Below are 24,107 nucleotides of genomic sequence, written 5' to 3' on the forward strand. Positions count from 1 at the left end.
CAAGATGGTGCAGAAGCAGCTTGAACCTACACACACAATACACAATTTACGGTGTATATGAAAGCGCAATTTGCTCTGTGTCTGGTCGCAGAAGAACATGTTGTGGAACGTTCACGTCGACACATTGACCTCGAACTTGAGCAAAACCGTAGGTCGTCTCTAAAAGCTATGCCTTCTTATAACATTGTGGCTGAAGAAAGCAACGTACCAATGCGATTTTTCACTCCCGATTATCGTACGCGTACCTGGCAACCTGAGAACGTTAAAATTCGTAAATATAACTTGGACGGGGGAGGGGGGACGGCACGCATATTAAAAAAAATTGCCGTCCACACACACTTCTGTGGCAGACATACTAGCTTCAATAAATGCTCGAACTTTGGGTGCAGCACACACGCCACAGGAAAGAACACACACTGACAAGCAGCGCTATTTTATATCATACTGACTTTTTTAGCGACATTACTGCCGCCGATCTCACCTTCTTCAGAAACTACACTGAATAAACTTTGAGCGAGTGCTCCTCTGGTACGTACATGGCGTTTAGTGCCGTGCCACCTTTGTACACATTTGAATGTTTTCTCGCGAACATAATTTATTTTGCGTAAAACATGACGCAGCATTCGGAACATCGTAAAATGAGCCCGAAATCGGGCTGTACCAAAAATTCAGGTGAGTTGGGAAGCATTCACACGGTTTATCGGTTTGGGAAACAACTACTACGAGAATTTATCATAAACTTGAAGTGCCACCAAAAAAAGTACTACGGATTTTCCAGAACCACTATGGGCCGCCCGTAGGACCTGCGTATGTCTTTCTCCTATTTTGTAAAGATTGTTTATTGAGCCCTAATCAGGTTTACAATTACGAGCTTCTAATTTACATTTACAGAAAGAAATTATATCAACATGTAGCAGGGAACGTCACCAAACGCTTTGCGTTACTTAACCTGCGTAATCAGATACCGATGGCTAAAACCATTGTACCTAATAATAAGTACTTAATAATAAGTCTAACATGACCTTTCCTTGTTTGTTAAACCTGTACTTTATTCAAACTGGTTCTTACGTTTCAGAAGCTGTGGATTAACATGTCAACTTCAATGTACGAGTACCTTCATTTTTGTGGTTCCTTTTCTTTTTCCTGTGTGCGCGTTTTCTATTGTTGTTTCTTTCTTTTTGTTTTTTAAAAATAAATTAGTAGCAAGATAAGACATTTCTTGTGTTATATCTTCAGTGAAGTTCTGATGCAAGATATTTTTTCTCATTGACTCTCTGCCTTGTTGGTATACATGACACTTTCTTCTTCTTGTTCTGTAATGTTTTGCTAGGAACTGTGCCTATGGCACCAATTGAGAGACGCACTCAAAATTTGCAACGAAATTCGTCGCTGTTCCAGTTAACGTGTTCCCGCACTAGAGAAATATGGAGCACAGTAACCAAATAACTTAAACAGCAATGCATTTCATGACGCTATTTCGAGTCCGCATTTCTCAATACTGGAGCTATAGACACAGAGTTTCTAGCAAGAAGTTGTGCTTTCAGTACTGGCAGCCTTATACTTTGCAAGTTAAAACATGCCCCTTATAGTAATTATTTAAAATATATTTAGCAAAACAGGGCTAACTAATAGTTGTGTTGGCGATTATCGTGCAAATTCTGATGTCTGCCGCTGATATGAAGCTTTCTCGGCAAAGAATATCATGGTTATCTCGATTGACTCCTTTAATAATCTGGGGACACTCGGAGGAGACGCGGTAAATGACCAACTGAATAAAAATGGTCGCTGTGCGCCCAGTCACACTTCATGGCACGACTAACCTTTCAGAATTTAAGGATTGTCTCAATTTCTCAGTGGGAAAGGGCAGCATGTCTGACTGGCACTTTACGCCATCTGGCAACAAAGTACTCCAAACTGAATGAGACTAACCATACGCAACAAGTGCATGAAAGCGCCTAAACAGGCCAACGTGAGAGCCGCGATAAAAAGGTCGCGCAAAATACGTATTTTTTTGCAGAATGAGGACAGCGGCTTCTTTTGGGAGGATAAACGTATGCATGCAGAACCCTTATTCGATTGTCTCGTCAGAGAAACGAGGCGTGAATGGCGAGAACTCTTTAGCACGTCGAGCACGTCATGTTGTTTCTGTCTGCTATACGTATACGCAACAATTTCGCATTTGCGAATAATACCGCTGGTAAACGTGCACGTTCATAAATGGCCTATAGTGCAGCGAAGCGTCCGAATCTTTCGCGCGCGCTTGGCTCGAGTGGCGGACAACTTCGAGACGTGCGCGAGCCCGTGTAGGCCTCGACAGCGCCGGCTCCGAGTCGACGCTCGAGCTGCGCTCGTCCTCCGCGTCTACATGGGAAGGCGGCACGCGCCTTCGAACGCCGCCCGGACTCGTGGCGCGCGTAGCGTCAGTTGGACTGGACGACCCTGGAGAAGGCGCCCACCGCGGACGAGTAGACGTGCAGCACGTTCTTGACGATCCAGTGGTCCTGCTTGAGCACCTCGCGGAACTGGTCGCGGCTGATGCGCCCGTCGTTCTTGACGTCCAGGCGCCGGAATATCTGGCGCGTGCGGCGCCGGATGTAGTGCAGCTTGTAGTCCTCCATCTCGGGCGACTCGCCGTGCAGCTGCCACAGGGCCTCGACCACGTTGATCATTTCGTCCAGGGTCACAAAGCCGTCGCCCTTCTGGTCGAACACGTCGAACGCCCAGTTGAGCTTGTCGTCCGCCGTCCCGCTCACCGTAATGGCTATCGTCTTCACGAAGTCGCGGAACGTGACGTATCTGCGGGCGGAGTCGTGGAGGCGCGCGTCCTTGTTCAATCTTGCTCGTCATTTCTCGTCCTTGTTCAGAAAACGCTGTCCTTGCGCGTTCTTTTTTGTTTTCTTTCTTTTTCGGCGCGAAAAACATTCGTATATGTTATACTGATAGCTAAAGAGGAATGTCTGCGAACAATGCAGAAAGATGACTGGTATGTATATGCAATTTTTCTTTGCAGCAGATGCTAGTCACTCCTTAGGCCGCTGTCAAACTTGTTTCGCAACAAGTTGCTAATGCGAGATGCAAACACACGCTTAACATGACAACATAAAAGAGTTCGCAGCATAGCTTACATCTCTTAAAGCGAAAACTTAGCCGTAGTTTGTAATATAGAGAACCTAATTTCACCTTTATTGTGAAAAAAATGAGTCATAGAGACGATGGGCCGATATGTATGCATAAAAAATTGTCTGCTCGCCTTCATACCATATTTCAATTGTATTCCGAACCTAAATACTGACTGTACGTTCTCCTTAAAATGGAACCATACTGTAACTTATATATGCGCTATTAATGTAAGTATAATAACTGCGTCATTGCGCTGTTGTGTGCAATCAACCAAATGTTCAGCAACCTGCACAAGTGCGAAAATATATATTGGTGCACCAGTGATTGTTACTTCAAATAAACTTGTTTCTCTAGTTAGACGCCATGCTTAGTTTCTTGATTTATTCGAGCAGAAAACAGCACATTCCGGACACGGGCAGGCTAAGAGTAGACTGTACACAATTTTCCATAACTCGCAACATACGTATAAGAATTCATCAAATTCTGGGCTTTCTGATTACGAGGCATGCTGTAGTGGGCGACTTCGAACTAATTTTGACCACTCGGGGTTCCTTAAGGTGCACCTAAATCTAAGTACACGCGTTTTAGCATTTAGCAAACTAGCAAGAATTGCTGCTTTCTTGTACTATTACAGGAATTAAGTGAGTAATCCTGCGTTCTGGCTCTTTAAATGAGTGAATACGAAGCAGTTTTTGAGTAGAGGAATGCAAATATGTGTGAACTTGACTAACCGTAGAGGTGCAAGCTCTATATAAATGATTTAACATAACCGGTACTTGCTTCATCTAACGATAGAATTCGTGTAATAAATCATCACAGTAGCGGTATGCACTTTCACATTACATCGGTGGCCTACCGCTCCAGGAGGAGATCTAAAACAGCACACCAGGTTTACGAAAAAGCGCTGGTTTCACCTCCATACAAAGCGGCAGATAAACATACAGCAACTCCTGCGCGCTCGGCCGGAGCACGAGTCCAACAGTGTCCCCACCAAGCAGCACAGCGTGCCGCTCGCTATCACCCCTTTTCCGCTTACCCTATTCGTCGCTTGTCCATGGCGTTAAATATTATGTCCATGAATGCGTTCGGGTAGCCGTCGGGAAACATGGATCCGAATACTTGCTTCATTTCCTCCCGCGTGAAGAATCCCCGGGGAAAGTCCTTGAGGAACTCTCTGTGCCATCGTCGCAGGATGCTTGGATTTAGTCCCGTGCACTCTACCAGCTCGATCAGTTCGTCGCCGTGGAGGCGCCACGAACGGGATTTTGTGAGCCCCATGGCTCGTCGGGAGGGGGGGGGGGCGGTGTGCCACCGGAGCACGACGCCCGGCCGCCGCCACGAAGGATGATGGTGGTGATGATGATTGTGATGATGATCATGATGATGATTGCAGTAATTGTTCTTCACACGAACTAAAGGTAAGTGGTCAAGAACCGGGCGGCACAGGGAAAATGCGTTATTGGAGTAGGCTTTGAAAGCTCACAAAATGAAACCAGAGAAGAAAGCAAATGGAGAGTCTGATTCAGCAGACAGACGGGGGTCAAATAACGTTCGTGTTTGAATGCAAAAGAATGAAGAAAACTACGAAAAGGAAATAGACCAATAAATAGGTAAAAGAACAATATTTTTAAACAGCTTAGTTGGTGGGAGTCGCAAAGGAAGTTTTCCTTGGCGATACATACATTACTGTGGGTGTGTCCCAGCAGGGATGCTCCAAAAGAAAGCAGGACAGAAACATTCAAGGCCAGACCAAGATGGTGCAGAGGAAGCCCTTCTCCTCCACGAGGGGAAACAAAGATAAATCAAAAAGAAAAGAAAAGTATCGAGCTTCATTGCACAACTGACATTTCGCAGAGAGCATCAGACGAGATCTGCGCATGAAAAGATTTAGTGATAGGACACTACAAGGGCAGTATCGAGAACGTACGCTTCTGTCTGACGGGTTTTGCAGAATTTCCGGCTGTAAGGGAATAGAAACTACCCAGGTGAGGATCCCAGACCACCATATTTTGCCATCAAAAGAATGTGGCAAAACATTGAAGTACACTTGGAATATAATTATATTTCCATCAAGAACACAGGGCGTTTCACTGAGCTTGAGCCAAACTTTAAAGATATTCAAATGCTACGTAGCTGGACAGAACCAAGGTAATTTTGTTTGCCTTCGTTGCTTGGAGATACTCAGATTGTTTTTTACATTCCGCCTAATTACGCGTTACGGGGCGACGAAGACGTTACGTCGTCCAAGTGGGAGGCTGCCATACGCAGTCCCGATTTTGAAGTCCAACTATGGGCAGTCCAACGGGCCCGCGACGTGGCGTAGAGGCTAGGTCTTCCTGTCCCGACGTGGGAGCAGCCCGCTACATGCTAGTGCACGTCCCGATGAACCATAATAACGTTTTTCCATCCATCCATCCATTCCGCCTAATTCAATAATTAGTCTTAATTATTTATCAACTTCTCAATTATTATAATTAGATGAAAAGTGTCAATGAGAAAATTGTAGAGCTACATGGGAAACTGCCGGTAAAGCTCCCGATACAAACTCCCAATATAAAAGTGTTTTTTCGAGCGTGAAAGCAGCCCGTAAATACACGCAGAGTGCCTCCTGCGGCCAGTCGCGCGGCGATTTCGCGTGTATTTGCGGGATTCTTTGACGCTCGGAGAAACTTTTATGTAGCCCGTATTGAGCAACACAAAGCTGTATCGGGAGTTTTTCATGTCGCTCTGCAATTTTCTCATTAACACGTTTCATCTAATTATGTTATTGGATAAATACATTAAATGATTAAGGCTAATTACGTATTTAGGTGGAATGCAAAACAATCTGAGTATTTCCAAGCGACGGCAAACATTACCTTGCTTCGGTCGAGTTTCCTGGCATTTGCATATTTTTAAAGTTTGGCTCAAGGCTGCGTGTAGAACTGCTGGTTGGTATAATGTTGACCAACCGAAAAAAGGAAAAGAAAGTAAGAAAGAAAGGTCAATACAAGCACAGCAGAGATATTCCTGCTACGGCCTTTCCTTCACACTGAGAAATGACTGTAGCATAGTCTGAATGCATCCAGTTGTCCTAAGTAAGCCATTAAGGATATGCCAGGGAAGTTGTTCCGCATTATTGTGGAAGGTGCCCTCTGTGATTTCAAAGGATAACGTATTTCTGCTTACCGCTATGATATCGTAAATATCCGCACTTATTGTAGCCAGTATTTACTGATTGTGCAAAAATCGTGAAAAGAAGCCATTGAACCTCGAAAAATACAGCTGGCTGACAAAGATTGTCTTAGCGGTAACGGATATATCATTAAAGAGAATTGCACATTAAAAACACTATAAGCCTCACCTCTGAGGAATGAATACGTCCTTCCAGGTACAAAACAGCGTTTGGAACAAACTTGGGCAGCCCTAGGCCTAAAAGAAACTCTTCGCTTCCGGTTGTAGAAGAACCGGAGCTAGCAGCTTGTAAACAGGGTAATTGGAGAAAGAAACGCACCACACAAGCGCTAATATGGAATATACGTACACATCTCATAAATCATTAACACGTCCCTTCGCATGTCCCCATCGGCTACATGCTCTTCTCAATACACTTATGCCCATAGCAAAGGTAGTATTCAGTTAAATGCTCAACATTCGAATACCAGTCAAGCTTCTCATTGTACATAATCTCAAGATGCTTACTCATTTATATTTGTGGAATACTAGCTAGATGATACGACAGAGATACACCGAACTTTGGAGAAGGAAAACAAGAACATGCAGTACTCTAGTTTATGCATTAAGGCGGTGAATGCCGTCTATCCATTCTTCTAGAGTACACAAGCATTCCTCCGATCAGTCACATAATGACTGACTATCACACATGGGAGCATAATATACAGTCGCATCAGCGTAAACAAAAGTGCTTACGTTCTGAACACAAGGAATTGAGCAGGGTACAATGTTCAAGAAAAGCGGAGGTAATACTGAGCCTTTGCAGGACATCACGTGTTTGTCGGAACATTCCCGGGAGAAATTGCTCGCTTGCTTGCATGTTTGTTCCTTCATTTGCCGCTTCGGATGCGGTGACCGTCTTTGCCGTCGTTCGCTCCGTCGCGCCGCGAGTTCATGCTCCGCTCGCCGTCAGCAAGTGCCTGTGTTGCCGCTACAGCCGTGCCACTCCCTATTTCATTTTGACGCGACTGTACGAAGACCCAACGTGCAGCGCGGCAGGCGGATGCCGTCGGCTTCGGGTGCTGTGCACTCCGCCATCAACTTATCATTTTCGTCTGTTCTTCGGAGCCTACGAAGCTTTGTTGTTTCAGGTCTACTGCAAGTTTGTAGTAGTCCCTACACGCGCGTAGAAAATCGTAGTTAATGTGCTTTGCGCCTCTTCGCAACAAACCACACACAATAACGCTCTGTTGAAGGCGTAGTTTCTTCTTTTATTTTTTCTTTATTTTCCAGGAATCGTCTGGCGTATGTGATCGCACCGCACGAAAATAAAGGGAAAATTGCTATAGCAGACAGTACTAGAAAAATAAACAAATGAAAACTGCCTTAGATATCCCGTCAATATATGATGCCATTCAGTCGACCTCTATAGACATGTCATGCTTCCGTGACCTGCTAAGCGTTAAACGATAGGGACGTTCTGCTACCGATTATGTGTTATTATTTCAACGAATATTCCTTAAAACGGTTTCCTTTCATCATCATCATCGACATCATCATCATCAGCCTGGTTACGCCCACTGCAGGGCAAAGGCCTCTCCTATATTTTTCCAACAACCCCGGTCATATACTAATTGTGGCCATATCGTCCCTGCAAACTTCTTAATCTCATCCGCCCACCTAACTTTCTGCCGCCCCCTGCTACGCTTCCCTTCCCTTGGAATCCAGTCCGTGACCCTTAATGACCATCGGTTATCTTCCCTCCTCATTACATGTCCTGCCCATGGCCCCCCCCCCCATTTCTTTTTCTTGATTTTAACTAAGATGTCATTAACTAGCGTTTGTTCCCTTACCCAATCTGCTCTTTTCTTATCCCTTAACGTTACACCCATCATTCTTCTTTCCATAGCTCGTTGCGTCGTTCTCAATTTCAGTAGAACCCTTTTCGTAAGCCTCCAGGTTTCTGCCTCGTACGTGAGTACTGGTGAGACACAGCTGTTATATACTTTTTTCTTTTGGGGGGAATGGCAACCTGCTGCTCATGATCTGAGAATGCCTGCCAAACGCACTCCAGCCCATTCTTATTCTTCTGATTATTTCAGTCTCATGATCCGGATCCGCAGTCACTAACTGTCCTAAGCAGATGTATTCCCTTACCACTTCCAGTGCCCCGCTACCTGTCGTAAACTGATGTTCTCTTCGGAGACTGTTAAACATTACTTTAGTTTTCTGCAGATTAATTTTTAGACCCACCCTTCGGCTTTGCCTCTCCAGGTCAGTGAACATGCATTGCAGTTGGTCCCCTGAGTTACTAGGCAAGGCAATATCATCAGCGAATCGCAAGTTACTAAGGTATTCTCCATTAACTCTTATCCCCAATTCTTCCCAATCCAGGTCTCTGAATACCTCCTGTAAACACGCTGTGAAAAGCATTGGAGAGATCATATCTCCCTGCCTGACGCCTTTCTTTATTAGGGTTTTGTTGCTTTCTTTATGGAGGCCGGACTACGGTGGCTGTGCAGCGGCTATATATATCTTTCAGTATTTTTACATACGGCTCGTCTACACCCTGATTCCGTAATGCCTCCATGGCTGCTGAGGTTTCGACAGAATCAATTGCTTTCTCGTAATCAATGAAAGCTATATATAAGGGTTAGTTATATTCCGCACATTTCTCTATCACCTGATTGATAGTGTGAATATGGTCTATTGTTGAGTAGCCTTTACGGAATCCTGCCTGATCCTTTGCTTGACAGAAGTCTAAGGTGTTCCTGATTCTATTTGCGATTACCTTAGTAAATACTTTGTGGGCAACGGACAGTAAGCTGATCGGTCTATAATTTTTCAAGTCTTTGGCGTCCCCGTTCTTATGGATTAGGATTATGTTAGCGTTCTTCCAAGATTCCGGTACGCTCGAGGTCATGAGGCATTGCGTATACAGGGTGGCCAGTCTTTCTAGAAAAATGTTCCCACCATCCTTCAACAAATCTGCTGTTGCCTGATCCTCCCCAGCTGCCTTCCCCCTTTGCATAACTCCCAAGGCGTTCTTTACTTCTTCCGGCGTTACTTGTGGGATTTCAAATTCCTCTAGACTATTCTCTGCCACATTATCGTCGTGGGTGCTACTGGTACTGTATAAATCTCTATAGAACTCCTCAGCCACTTGAACTATCTCATCCATATTAGTAACGATATTGCCGGCTTTGTCTCTTAACGCATACATCTGATTCTTGCCTATTCCTACTTTCTTCTTCACTGCTTTTAGGCTTCCTCCGTTCCTGAGAGCATGTTCAATTCTATCCATATTATACTTCCTTATGTCAGCTGTCTTACGCTTGTTGATTAACTTGGAAAGTTCTGCCAGTTCTATTCTAGCTGTAGGGTTAGAGGCTTTCATACATTGGCGTTTCTTGATCAGATCTTTCGTCTCCTGCGATAGCTCACTGGTATCCTGTCTAACGGAGTTACCACTGACTTCTATTGCACACTCCTTAATGATGCCCATAAGATTGTCGTTCATATCGTCAACACTAAGGTCCTCTTCCTGAGTTAAAGCCGAATACCTGTTCTGTGGCTTGATCTCGAATTCCTCTATTTTCCCTCTTACCGCTAAGTCATTGATCGGCTTCTTATGTACCAGTTTCTTCCGTTTCCTCCTCAAGTCAAGGCTAATTCGAGTTCTTACCATCCTATGGTCACTGCAGCGCACCTTGCCGAGCACGTCTACATCTTTTATGACGCCAGAGTTCGCGCAGAGTATGAAGTCTATTTCATTTCTGGTCTCGCCGTTCGGGCTCCTCCACGTCCACTTTCGGCTATCCCGCTTGCGGAAGAAGGTATTCATTATCCGCATATTATTCTGTTCCGCAAATTCTACTAATAATTCTCCCCTGCTATTCCTAGTGCCTATGCCATATTCCACGACTACCTTGTCTCCAGCCTGCTTCTTGCCTACCTTGGCATTGAAGTCACCCATCAGTATAGTGTATTTTGTTTTCACTCTACTCATCGCCGATTCCACGTCTTCATAGAAGCTTTCGACTTCCTGACCATCATGACTGGATGTAGGGGCATAGACCTGTACAACCTTCATCTTGTACCTCTTATTAAGTTTCACAACAAGACCTGCCACCCTCTCGTTAATGCTTTAGAATTCCTTTATTTTACCAGCTATATTCTTATTAATCAGGAATCCAACTCCTAGTTCTCGTCTCTCCGCTAAGCCCCGGTAGCACAGGACGTGCCCGCATTTTAGCACTGTATATGCTTCTTTTGGCCTCCTAACTTCACTGAGCTTGCCTCTGAGCCTTATTATATCCCATTTACTTCCCTCTAATCCTTCCAATATCACTGCTAGACTCGCCTCACTAGATAACGTTCTTGCATTAAACGTTACCAGGTTCAGATTCTAATGGCGGCCTGTCCGAAGCCAGGGATTCTTAGCACCCTCTGCTGCGTCGCAGGTCTGACCGCCGCCGTGGTCAGTTGCTTCGCAGCTGCTGGGGACTGAGGGCCGGAGTTTGGTTGTTGTGTTCATATAGGAGGTTGTGCCAAGTACTGCACCAGGGTGGCCAATTCTGCTCTGGTGAGGGAGTGCGTTACGGGTTCTGGTCACCGGGATCAGGCCACACTCCACGCTTGTTTGTGCAATTTTGTCAACACGCGGATTTTTTTTAATCCGGTGGAAAATTGCGCGGCACCGGGATTCGAGCCACGGACCTCTTGTACGCGAGGCGGGTGTTCTACCTCTACGCCACCGCTGCTTAAAGGAAACGCCACCACCGTTTCCTTTTTATATATCTTGGAAATGAAATCCAGCAGAACTAATGAGTTTCAGGGCATTTTTTATACAATTCCTCCCTGAATAGCGCAGCTCACTCATTACAGGGCTTATGCAGAGCCTCAGATGGGTCTTTCCGAGTGTACATCAAGTTGTGAAAGGTGCCGCATAACAACTTGCATTCGTTTCCGAGAGAAGCGCTAACTGCGACGGCAGTCCAAATGCCGAAGGGAGAACGGAACAAACGTGTGTCTTTGGTACAGAGATTCTTCCTCTCGGTGCAGCATGTATGTGGCGATCATGGCAGCGGGCTGTAGAACGCGAGTCCTTCGGAGAAGCTCTTTCGGACCTCTTTCAAGAGCTCGGGGTTGCGGAAGAGCTCGAGGCCCGTGAGCGCCATGGCCTTGGCCATGAGCAGCGTTGGGCCCTGCGCCTCTTTGTGGCACACGGCGGCGGCAAAGTCGCGGCTGTGGTTCGGAGCCGAGCAGACGGCGAAAGTCGGCTGGATGGTGGGCACGCGCTGGGACATGTGTCCCATGTCTGAGGAAGCTATGAAGAATACCTTGGACAAGTTCTTGGATTCGAGCTGCAGGCCCAGCGACGTAGCGCTCTTGCGGAAAGCGTCGGCCAGCGGCCAGTTAGTGAGCAGCGCCTCGTAGCCCGCCTGCCAGTCCAGGTCGAGCGTACAGCCAGTGGATACGGCGGCACCCTGGAAGCAGTTCTCGAGCAGTCGCCGCAGTTGCTCCAGCTCCAGCGAATTGGGCGCCCGGTAGTAGTAGAGAAGCTCCGTCTCGTCTGGGATCACGTTTGCCACCAAGCCAGCGTGGGTGATTACGCCGTGCACCTGCGATATGTCACGTGCCCTCTCAGGCTGTCTGCGCTTACGCTTGGCCGTTCGCTATCGCTTGGACCAAACCAATATACCGTGTATTTGTAAAAATGCAGCGTTTTGTGTGGTTCAATCATTATTCACATCGCTACTACAATGCAGTAGTTGATCCCCTCTGTGACATACTGCTGCAGATCAGAGTCACCAGTTCGATTGCCCCACGTAGGCTGCTTTGCAGCACCGCCGGAGCTGCACGTAGCTGACCTCCGACGTGGAGACGGCATAACTCGGCGTGAGAAACCAAAATGACAGATTAAAGAAAGAAAGAAAGAAAAAGCTTACATAAACCAGGCGGCTCTGTATACGAAGTGTCTATCTACTGCAAGGGTCCCCGAAAACTGGAAGAATGTAAACATTATACTTATCCACGAAAAGGGAGACGTTAAAGAACTGAAACAGTATAGGCCCATTAGCTTACTCCCAGTATTAAATAAATTATTCACGAAGATAATTTGCAATAGAATAAGGGCAACACTGGACTTTAGCCAACCAAGGGAACAGGCTGGCTTCAGGAAGGGAAACTCTACAATGTATCACATCCATGTCATCAATAAGGTGATCGAGAAATCTGTAGAGGACAATCAGCCTCTCTATATGGCTTTCATAGAATACAAAAAAGCATTTGATTCAGTAGAGATATCAGCAGTCATAGAGGCATTACGTAATCAAAAAGCACAGGACGCTTACATAACTGGAAAATATATGCAGAGATTGCACAGCTACTTTAATTCTCTACAAGAAAAGTAGGAAGATACCTATAAAGAAAGGGGTCAGACAAGTAGACGCAATCTCTGCAATGCTATTCGCTGCGTGCGTAGAAGTATTCAAGCTATTAAACTGGGAGTGAGGAACAAAGGCGAATATCTCAGCAACCTTCGGTTTGCAAATGACATTGTCCTGTTCAGCAACACTGGGGACGAATTACAACAAATGATTGAGGACCTTAACAGAGAGAGAGAGAAAGAGAGTAAGAGTGGGGTTGGATATTAATATGCAAAAGACAAAGATAATGATCAATAGCCGCGCAAGGGAACACTAGTTCAGGATCGCCAGTCAGCCTCTAGAGTCGGCGAAGGAGTGTGTTTACCTATGTCAATTACATGCAGAGAACCTTAACCATAAGAAGGAAATATACAGAAGAATGAAAATGGGTTGGATTGCATACGGCAGACATTGTACGATCCTGACAGGGAGCTTACCATTATCATTGAAAAGAAAGGTGTACAATCAGTGCATTTTACCGGTGCTAACATATGGGGCAGAGGCTTGGAGACTGACACAGGTTGAGAACAAGTTAAGGACTACGCAAAGAGCGATATAACGAAGAATGCTAGACATAACGTTAAGAGACAGATAGAGAGCGGTTTAGGTCAGAGAGCCAACGGGTATAGCCGATATTCTAATTGACATTAAGAGAAAAAAATGGAGCTGGGCAGGTCATGTAATACGCAGGTTAGACACCCGTTGGACCATTAGGGTTACAGAATGGGCGCCAAAAGAAGGGAAGAGCAGTCGAGCACGGCAGAAGACTAGGTGGAGTGATGAAATTGGGAAATTTGCGGGCGCTAGTTGGAATCGGTTGGCGCAGGACAGGGGTAATTGGAGATTGCAGGGAGAGGCCTTCGTCCTGCAGTGGACATAAAATAGGCTAATGATGATGCTGAGTTCTTGCCTGTTCCAATGAGATATACGCAAGGTAACCTTTATTTCACAATCATTGATCATTATGTTCAAAGCAAATTGGCGGCCTCCGACACATGCTGCGTTGCCTTTACATTTGGCACCGACTACGTCGTCGCACTGAAAGGTGAGTCGTGTTACCCGCTTTGTCAGACCGCGAATTAAAAAAAAACTCAGCGGCCTTCCACTCTGTGAAGAATGGTGAACTGCACTTGCACTGTCTTCGGCATTGCACTGTCTTCGGGATCGGCCCATGTATGGGCAGTGCTTAACGACTGCTTCATCTCCACCGAGGATCGGCCCGGCATCGCACCGTCTTCGGGATCGGCCCACTTATGGTGTGTGCTTAACGCTTGCTTCTCAGGCTTCCTTTCTGAACAATGAGCGGCGCAACCGGTGAAAATGCTTCGCCTGCCGCTGCTGCTAAACGAGCTGCCCGAGCAGAGCTTCAGCGCTGCCGCCGAGAGGATGCTGTCGTTCAGAATGAAATTCTTTGCCACGATATATCGCGAATTCAAAACACCTAAACAGCTGCGTTCAAAATTTGCATTAGGGAGTATCAAGATCGTCGGTGAATATTTTTAAAAGCTTATACAGAGACTTGACGCATCACCGACTGCGTAGCAGTTAATGGGCCAGTTCATTTTTACCATCTGGCGACGCACGTTGCCACTGCGAAACTGATGGTTGCAGCTCAGAGACGAAAATGCCTGCGGTCCATCGCCGCTCCGCGACACATGCTTTGTGCTATTCACCATAACACTGGTGGACATCATGGTGTCCTAAGGCACGCATCGGTTACCCCACGCTCGCGTCATCCGTCTAACCATTTGCAGTTCTCGACTGGGAGCTGGCGCTGCCGACCTTCCAAGTGGGCCTCATGTGCTGGCGCATGGCGGTCACCGCGGTGTAGGCAGTCACCGCGGCGTCCAGGGCGTTCACGGGGTTGGGAGGAGCGCTCACTACGTAGAGCGCCTTGCCAGTGTAGCGCACATGCACTTTGCCCGAGGCCAGGTAGGGCGGTGCCACGTCGTTCACCGAGCTCGGGTGCGCCATGATCACTGCATCCACGTCGGCCAGTGCGCCACCCTTGGCCATGAGCAGCTGTACGCAGGACAAGCGATTTAGCGTTTGCGATGAGCGTGCGGTACAGCGGCTAACGCATCAGAGAGGTTTAGAATATGGGTCTATAGAGCTTAGGGTGCCCCAACCAGCGACCGCTTGTGGTCGCGGTCTGCTCCGCCGGGAAGGTGCTTAAGAATATATGGTTCTCGGCTTGCGTTAGCGTCACCCGATTGCAGAGTCCTTCCTGCGCGCGGAAGGAAAATGAAGACACAATGCAAAGGAAAAAGAATGAAATACTGCGATACGTAATATTTTACAGGATGAAGAGTATACCTGAGAGTTTATTATTGTCAATGAGGCGGCGTTGACGTGTTTTTGAGATGTTCGCGGCGACGTTCAGAGGACGCAAATCAGGTTTTGGGCGTTTAGAGCACCCGCACTATCCACGCTATTTTTGAAATTTACAGTCGCGGGCGTGCAATAACCCAAAGATGAAACCAAAGATGAAAACAAGAAAGAGAACTCGCCATGCAATAGGTTACATAAACATGCAGGGCCGTAGAAAAAAGGAAAAGTGGGCAGAGATCGAGGAGCAGTTAAATAGAGAACAAATAGGGGTACATGCGGTTACAGAAAAGCACCTCGGAAGAGCCGCCAGTGATTGAGAATTATGTTTGGGAAGGATACAACATAAATAAGTCGGAAAGAAAGGGAGGGGGAGTTGGAATGCTTGTCCATCAGGGAGCCAAATACAAAAGAGTACATTCAAAATGTCAAGAGCATGTTTGGTTATCAGGTACAATGAGTGGAAAGAAAACTTGGCTGGGCGTAAGGTATTTGTGGACCAGAAATAATTGCACAGAGAAGAATCAAGAGTTAGTGGAATGCCTAAGTGCTGATATTAAGGGATTCGGTGATGATGCCGAAATTATCATATTAAATTATGGGGTTTTACGTGCCAAAACCACATGCTGATTATGAGGCACGCCGTAGTGGAGGACTCCGGAAATTTCGACCACCTGGGGTTCTTTAACGTGCACCTAAATCTAAGTGCACGGGTGTTTTCGCATTTCGCCCCCATCGAAATGCGGCCGCCGTGGCCGGGATTCGATCCCGCGACCTCGTGCTCAGCAGCCCAACACCATAGCCACTGAGCAACCACGGCGGGTCAATTATCATATTAGGTGACATGAATGCCCACATACAGGATCTAGATGACTGTACCGAAAACAACGGGAAGTCAATGCTAGATTTTTGCGGGAAACATAACTTAGTTATCGTGAATACAGGGCCTAAGTGTGAAGGGAAGGCCACGTGGGAAGTGGGAAACCGGCAATCGCCCATTGATTACTGTCTCATGACAGCAGGAATTCATGATAAGTTGAGAGAAATGGTCATTGACGAGGGAGGGTATAGTAGCATAGGTGGTGACCATAAACGCATCATTTTGAAAATGGGATATGTAGTTGGGAAAGACAGCAAGGAGTGCAAAATAGCCAGTTCAAATTTGAACGCTGAACAAATAACAAATATAGTCACAAGATTCGAGGAAGAACTTGGCAAATGCCAAGAGTGGAATATAGTGAGCTTTTAAGTGTAATAACGACATAAATACGGAACGAGAGACAACATATTCGTTGGAAAGGAAAAAAAGAAACCGAAAAGCTGGTGTAACAGGGAGATACGAGAAGCGATCGCCGAACGACAGAAAGCATCCCGAGAGCACAGGCAAGCAAAGAAGGCGCAGTTGCTGCAGGATGAAGTAGCGAGTAAACGGGAATTGTATCGGGAGAAAAAATCTATGGTTCAAATAATGGTGCAAGCAAAGATAAAAGGTGAAAGTGCAGGTTGGTTGTCAGAAATACATTGGAAAAAGAAGGCCCCACCTAGAATATTTTGGAACCACATAATATTATTAGGCAGAAAGTCAACAACAATTCAACAACGTATTCTAGACGAAGATGGAAACAAACTGGAAGGGGACGCGGCATTAAATTACATCCGAAAAATAACAACCGAATCTTTCCAACGCGATGACGAGGTTGTATTTGAAGAAAAAAAGAGCATGAGAGAGAACCAGATGGAAAAGGAGCTGAAGCTGACAAATTTCAACTGGAAGAAAGCCGAAGAGAAAATTTCTAAGCCCACAGGGACAAGACTAGACGAGGTTCCCGTTAGGCATATTAATGAACTAGGACCAAAAAGTAAGGAAGCTCTGGTGAAAGCAGCAGAAAAAACTTTAAAAGATAGAAGAATACCAGACAGCTGGCGACAGAGTAGAACTATTTAACTTGTAACGATGAGGGGGAGAAAGATAGAATTCACTAGTATAGACCATTGACCATTACATCGGTAATATACAGGTTAGCAATGCAGGCATATAAATTAAAGCTACAAGCATGGGCAGAGAATAATGGCGTTTTGGGAGAACTTCAGAATGATTTCAGAATAGGTAGGCAATTGGACGATAACTTATTTCTTCTTATTCAGTGTATTGAAATATCAAGAGTAGAAAGCAGACAGTTATATGTGGCCTTTTTAGACATTTTAGAGCGCATGACAACGTAGACCGCAACATTTTGTGGGATATTCTGGAAGGGGAAGGCTTTGGCGACGATTGTCTACAGCTTTTGAGAGATATTTACCAAGAAAGTATCGTTTGCTTTGAATGGGAAGGGATGAGCAGCGAGGAGAAAGTTGATATCAACAACGGACTGAGGCAAGGGTGCACTTTATCCCTAATGCAGTTTATTATGTACATTGTGAGAATGGAAAGGGCGCTAGAATTAAGGAAAAATATCGAGTTGAATCTCTCATACAAACAGGCGAGTACAGTAGTAGAACAGCAGCTTCCAGGTTTATTTTATGCAGGCGAAATTGTGTTGCTAGCTAACAAGCAAAACGATTTGCAACATCAGGCTAATATCTGTGGACAGGAGGGCGAGAATTTAGGTTTGAAATTTAGCGTTAAGAAATCAGGTGTTATGGTATTCAACGAAAACAGCGAAGAGCAGTGGCAACACAGGGCCAGGAAATACCTCGGATAAAAGAATATAAATACCGTCGTATACGGATAAACGAAAGCAATAGATATATGGAAACAGAGGAAAAAAACAACGGTAGTAACGGGGAAGAGAAATGCAGCCATAATTAAACACAGAGCGCTATGAGGATACAATAGGTACGAGGTGCTCCGGGAAATGTGGAAAGGTGTAATGGTTGCAGGACTTCCATTTGGAAATGCGATTGCTTGCTTGAAATCAAGGTTGCAATCAGGACTCGATGGCAACCAACCAAAGTCTTCCCGTGAGGGCCCAATACGGGCCCTCACGGGAAGACTACAAATGAAGCTGTGCAGGGTGATATGGGCAGCACAAGTTAGTTTTGAAGTCACGGAAGCTCCAAACAAAACTGATTATCAAGAATGATTGAGGAATATAGAAGAAAGTAAATGGGCTGGGAGAGTGTAGAGGTGTCTGTACAGGAAAAACATTGATTCACAGTGAAGGAAAAGAACTAGCAAGCTTACCAGCAAGTATGCTGCCTGTAGGGTGAGCAGCACAGCAACAAAGAACATCAAGCGGGAAATCGGAGAGGCTGAAATAATCACATGGGTGGCGGCAATGGAAAAGAAACCTGCCACGAGTAACTACTGAAGAGGAAAAAAGAAAGAAAATCAGGAAAGAAACAAATTATGATAATTCAAAGGCAAGCTGATTACTTTTCGAGGCGAGATCAGGTTGCCTTAGAACACGCAGCTATAAAGCGAGATATAGGAAGGACGAAGAAGCACGTGCTTGCTCCGGTAAAGCTAGGGAAACGATGGAGCATGTTTTATTAGAATGTGAAGATATCTGCCCAAAGGTCGATTTAGGCACCACTGGCCTCCTTGAAGCACTTGGGTTCAGCGAAAACAGGGGGAAAGTAAACATGTCCGCAATAGAGATTGGTAAGAGGCAATTGGAAGATTGGTGGAAGGAAAGGAGGGAAACGAGAAAAAACGGAGACGTAAAAAAAGTTCACAATAGGGGATCAGAAAATTTGGTTATGGGAATTTATCGTGTTTTTCTTTTTCCTTTTCTTTCTTTCTTCTTTTTTAACCTAGGTAGGCTATTAGGCAGTATAATAGCAAGAGCTCGGTGGCGAAACCCACCGCCCCGTTCCAAAGGGGACGCTCATAGCATCCATCCATCCATCCATCCACCCACCCATCCATCCATCCATCCATCCATCCATCCATCCATCCATCCATCCATCCGTCCGTCCATCCATCCATCCACCCATCCATTCATCCATCCATCGATCCATCCATCCATCCGTCCATCCGTCCATCCGTCCATCCACCCACCCATCCATCCATCCGTCCATCCGTCCACCCACCCACCCACCCACCCATCCATCCATCCATCCATCCATCCATCCATCCATCCATCCATCCATCCATCCATCCATCCATCCGATTCGGGTTCGGCGCATCCGCTGTGGCGAGACGCTGATCGTTAGGGGCCCTCTACCTTGATTGGAGCCTGCTCTTAGGGAGATATCACTTGAAGCACCTCTTCATTCCTAGATCATTCGAAACGTCTTTTGTCGATGAATCTACCGCGGTAACTCAGTGGTTACAGCGTGTTCAGCTGCACGAGCTAGCCGGCTCAATTCCCGACCGCGGCGGTCGCACTACGGTGGGGCGCTGAGCCAAAGCGTTCGCGGGCCGCGCTTTGGCTGTAAGTAAAGGAATCTCAGGTGGTCGAAATTAATTCCGACGTACATCATTACTGAGCCCCTCGCAGCCCGTGATTTGCTTTCGGAAGTTAAAATCCTTAATTTAATTACCATTTTGTTAAAGAAGCATTCTTTTTTTGTCTCTCTCTCTCTCACTCTCTCTGCACCTTTCCACCTTTGTAGGGGAAAATACATCGGTTTGATACTTAATCGCTGATGCATGATTCTGCAGCGTTTCTTTTAAATCTTACTCCTGCTCTCCTTTATCGTACGGCCAAGCCGGCCAATTGTAGTGGCCTTTCATTGAATGTGTAAAGAACTGATTCGCATTAAAGGAAAGATGAAAGGAGCTTTTCAGAGTCATTGGTCGTTTTACTGGTGCATAATTTGGTCACGCACCTTGCCGGAGCCGCCCTCCTCGGCTGGCGTCCCAAGGCAGACGACGCGGCCGGGAAGGTCTGGCGTCGTTTCGAGCCCCTTTTTGAGCGCCAGTGAGGCGCCCAGGGCAGCTTCGGCGATCAGGTTGTGCCCGCACGCGTGGCCCACTTCGGACACCGCGTCGTACTCGGCCACGAAGCAGATGCACGGGCCGCTTATGCCAGGCCGCGAGTACTCGGCCCGAAAGCCCGTCGGCAGGACGTAGCTGGGTGTCACCTGCACGCAGGCACTGTCTCCTCCACGGCATGCCACCCGCCGTGGTTGCTCAGTGTCTATGGTGTTGGGCTGCTGAGGACGAGATCGCGGGATCGAATCCCGGCCACGGCGGCCGCATTTCGATGGGGGCGAAATGCGACAACACCCGTGTACTTAGATTTAGGTGCACGTTAAAGAAGCCCAGGTGGTCTAAATTTCCGGAGTCCCCCACTACGGCGTGCCTCATAATCAGAAACTGGTTTTGGCACGTAAAACCCCATAATTTAATTTTTTTTCCACGGCATCCGGAAGCGGCGCCGCTGCGCAAAGGGACGCTATGGAACATAACGCACGCACGTCATCAACTATAGCAACTCACGATATATCGAAGTGCATCGCGCTTCCCAGAGTAACGCGGCAACACTGTGTCACGCCTTTTACGTGTGGCGCACTAAGCAAAGCCACGGCGTCCAAAAGAAGTTGCAGCCTGCTGCTGGCGAGCGCGTGTCGCATTTGAACGTTGCGTGGAGAGTGCACACGGCATGGCCGCCTATTTGGCCGCAGTCTTGAAAGCATGCCGCTCGGCCACAGTTCACATAGCACCAGAGGGCTCCGATATAGTACTCACATGCTTTGGGCGCCTATCTTGCGAAAATGTTCTTGAGCTAGAATTGTTGGTTAGCGCAGATTACGGCCAGTCGCGGTTCTGGACATATTAACGGAGGCAGCCTGCCAATGGAAAACTGCACGTACGGACGAAAAGCTTTGTGAATGTGAACACGGCCTCAATTTCGTTGTCTTGAATCTACACACAGGTAAGTACATTTCTCGCCCAGCAGTGTTATCACCTAAACTAGGAAACAGCAAGCTTTATCTTTTGCGTCTTCCTGCGTCCTGAAGATTTAGCATCAAAGCTTCCATTATTCTTGAGGAGAAAAAAAAAAGATGGATACGGTATATATATGACCCCCCCCCCCTCCAAAAAAAAGAAAGAAAGACAAAATACATGCTTGAGACAGGTGCGCTGAAGTGAAAAAGAAAGTGACTCGTCGCTGGCTCCTCCTGCGGCTCACCTAGCTACACACTAAACATTTTAACACCCTTAAGGGTGTAAATCAGTTTGTCGCCAGACGAACACCCTAAGGGTGCTGTTGTCTACACCCTACAGTTGGGGTGCCACTATAGCACCCTAAAAGAAGGGTGTCCAGCAAAATAAATTTAGGGTGTAAGGGTGCCCGTCCAAATTAACACCCATCTGTGTGGGTGTTGGAAGGGTGTACACCCTTTTATTTCTAGCGTGTATGGAAGGCAGATTCGGCAGTACATGCCTTCAATTACTACTATGTACAGCGATCCACGTGCAACTATTGTGTGTGCCAGAAGGTTCAAGTTTGGCTACCAAACGCACTGTCGAACAGCCGGCCTTGAAGCTTCGATAGGCATACACAACACCTATACGTGTGGATCACATTACATATTAGTAATTCATGGTGTATATTGGAAAACCTGTCTTCACTGCACAAATACAACCTAGCAAACCTGACACTTTTGAGCATGTATATCAACACCAAGGTTATCACGATTTCCATATCCAAATAACATGCAACACAGACTGGTAAGATATATGCTGCATTTTCAAGAAAACACAAATATATTTATTGCATGCTGCAATACAGAGTACAACACATACATAAATCACATGAAATATAAACATGCACAATCACTAAACACATCGGTAAGTACAAGAACATGTACATTCCCCACAAAGGTACCTAAAATATATGTATTGATCAAATCTGTTATTAGAGAAGAAACTATGTATAGCGGCACTGAAAGAGCCTGGGTTGATTCGCAGTGTTTTGGGCCACATAAAGGAATAAATTTTTAGTATTAGGCTCCAGTGAACGAAAATTCAAGTTTTGATGCCTTAAAAACAGGCGTATTGCAAAGGTGAATTAGGGAAGCAATTGAAATGCAGAGCAAACGCACAAGAAAGACACCTGTTATTTTGTACACTAATGTAATCGCAAAGCATTATGAAAAGTTTGGAAAGTCGATGTAAAGCATAACTGGCCAACATTTTTTAGACTGAAACAATACTTTCCAAGCACAGACATGCTTTAAGTGAGGTTTATGCCAGGAGCCTTATTGCTAATTTTCTATTTCCAACAAGATTACTTGAGCACAAAAAATACGTAGAATTTTTTAGTGCCTACATTGTTTGTCCTCTTTTGTGAAAAGAGTTCTCTGGGCTAAAGGTGCTGTGTAGCGGTTTTTCTAACTACAATACCAGTTTCTATAAATTTTTGTTTTGTAACTCTATGGCACTGGTACATATACAATATGTAGTTTGAAAATAGGTTCTTTTCTTACTATAAATCAAAAGAGTGCATATTCCACATCTACTAGTGCCTGGGTGCAAAGTGCAGTAGCAGGCCTGATAAAAACAAACCACTGTTGATTAAACGATTTTGCTGAGCACAAAATGTGGACAGTGTTTTAAAATACATAGTAAATTTCTAAATTATTTGCACTTAGATGCAGTAATTGAAGATTAAGGTATAGCATGTGAGCATGCAAATTAGCAAATATGGTTTAATAAATTAGCCATACTCTGGTTACTAAAAGAACACAGGCATAGGCAGTCATGCAAAAGTTCAAGTTAAATATCACACTGATAACGTTTGCCAGCAAATGGTCGTATCAAACATTATAATTATACTGAACAAGGGTAGTTTCTTGGGATAGTTTCAATTAATGAGATAAAATTACGTACAGCTTGAATGACAAGAACTGCGAGAGATGACAGACTGCGCTGACTTCCAAGAATATTTAATTACGTTGCCACATAATGTGTATTTGTACAAAAGCGGGCATGCGCAGAATATGAGTCACAAGGGGTGTCTAACAGCAAGTGACTGTACTAAGAACATCGTCCTTTGAAAAAAATAAACATTAGAATTTCTGTCTGTTGAGATACAAGACTTCACTAGGGGTCAGCATGATAGAGGGGTCACTAACGCACACACTAACCAGTTTTCTAGTGAAATCTGCTTCTATAGTTTCCCGGATGACCTGTGTCTCGCTAAAGCTTCCGTACCTTCAAAGAGGGGCACGCAGCCGCAGTCCCAGCAATGGATGCCGAAGTGGCCTTGAACAGTGTTATGGACGTTGTTATTGTGCTCTCCTAAATGATTGTTTAGGCGCCTGCCTGTCTGTCCAACAAAGTCAAATGAGATATTGTAAAGCTTTGCCTCCTTAACAGCCTCAATAAATCTTGCTCCCACGAGATGCAACATAGCGTTGCTGCACAGGCTGATTGCCTTTCTTGGGTTGGCTACCCTTTGGCCTTAATTTCAGCCATAGCGGAACAGCTTCTGAAGTGCACAAAACATGATGGGCGCACTCGGTCAAGGAACCAGCCGGTTGAAAGACACAGGTTTGCAGTGCTACCGTATGTTCATGATGTCTCCCATAGGCTAAAAAAGATTAGGGAACCTGCAGAAATCACAGTCCTTTTCTCAGCCCCAGAAAAGCTGGCAAGGCTCTGTAAGTGTGTAAACGCGCCTAAATCACGTCAGAGTTGTTGCTCTGCCGGGCACAGAAAACGTTTTGCGATGTGTGCAACGAATGTGGTTTCCCAAATTCCCATTTTGAGGCAGTAAATATATTGGACAGATAGGCAGGCGCCTAAATGATCGTTTAAGAGAGCACTATAACAACATCAATAACACTGTTCAAGGCCACTTGGGCATTCATTGCCGGGACAGCGGCTGCATGCCCCTCTTTAAGATACGGAAGTTTTAGCGACACACAGCTCACCCGGTAAATTATTGAAGCTGATTTCACCAGAAAACTGGGTAGTGTGTGCGTTAGTGCCCCCTCTATCACGCTGACCCCTAGTGAAATTTTGTATCTAAACAGATAGAAATTGTGATGTTTTTTTTCAAGTGACCATGTTCTTTTTACAATGACTTGCTGTTAGAACACCCCTTGTGACTGGCTTTCATTTTCTGCGCATGACCCCTCTGTGTATACACACACGATGTGGCAACTCAATAAAAT

At 45.7% G+C, this 24,107-nt stretch overlaps 2 protein-coding genes across 2 annotated transcripts; both read right to left on the bottom strand.

The window, feature by feature from the left end:
- Positions 1–2,420: 2,420 nt before the first annotated feature.
- On the bottom strand, positions 2,421–4,398 carry LOC142561447 (neuronal calcium sensor 1-like). Its single transcript, XM_075673450.1, has 2 exons — positions 4,157–4,398; positions 2,421–2,796 (listed from the first exon to the last, which is right to left on the bottom strand). The coding sequence occupies exons 1-2, from the start codon at positions 4,396–4,398 to the stop codon at positions 2,421–2,423; spliced, it is 618 nt and encodes a 205-aa protein (XP_075529565.1).
- Positions 4,399–11,351: 6,953 nt separating this feature from the next.
- Positions 11,352–14,720, bottom strand: LOC142561604 (xaa-Arg dipeptidase-like). Its single transcript, XM_075673464.1, has 2 exons — positions 14,487–14,720; positions 11,352–11,897 (listed from the first exon to the last, which is right to left on the bottom strand). The coding sequence occupies exons 1-2, from the start codon at positions 14,718–14,720 to the stop codon at positions 11,352–11,354; spliced, it is 780 nt and encodes a 259-aa protein (XP_075529579.1).
- Positions 14,721–24,107: the final 9,387 nt, after the last annotated feature.

Source organism: Dermacentor variabilis, chromosome 1 (genome assembly GCF_050947875.1).
Source record: "Dermacentor variabilis isolate Ectoservices chromosome 1, ASM5094787v1, whole genome shotgun sequence".
In the NCBI taxonomy this organism is placed as follows: domain Eukaryota; kingdom Metazoa; phylum Arthropoda; class Arachnida; order Ixodida; family Ixodidae; genus Dermacentor; species Dermacentor variabilis.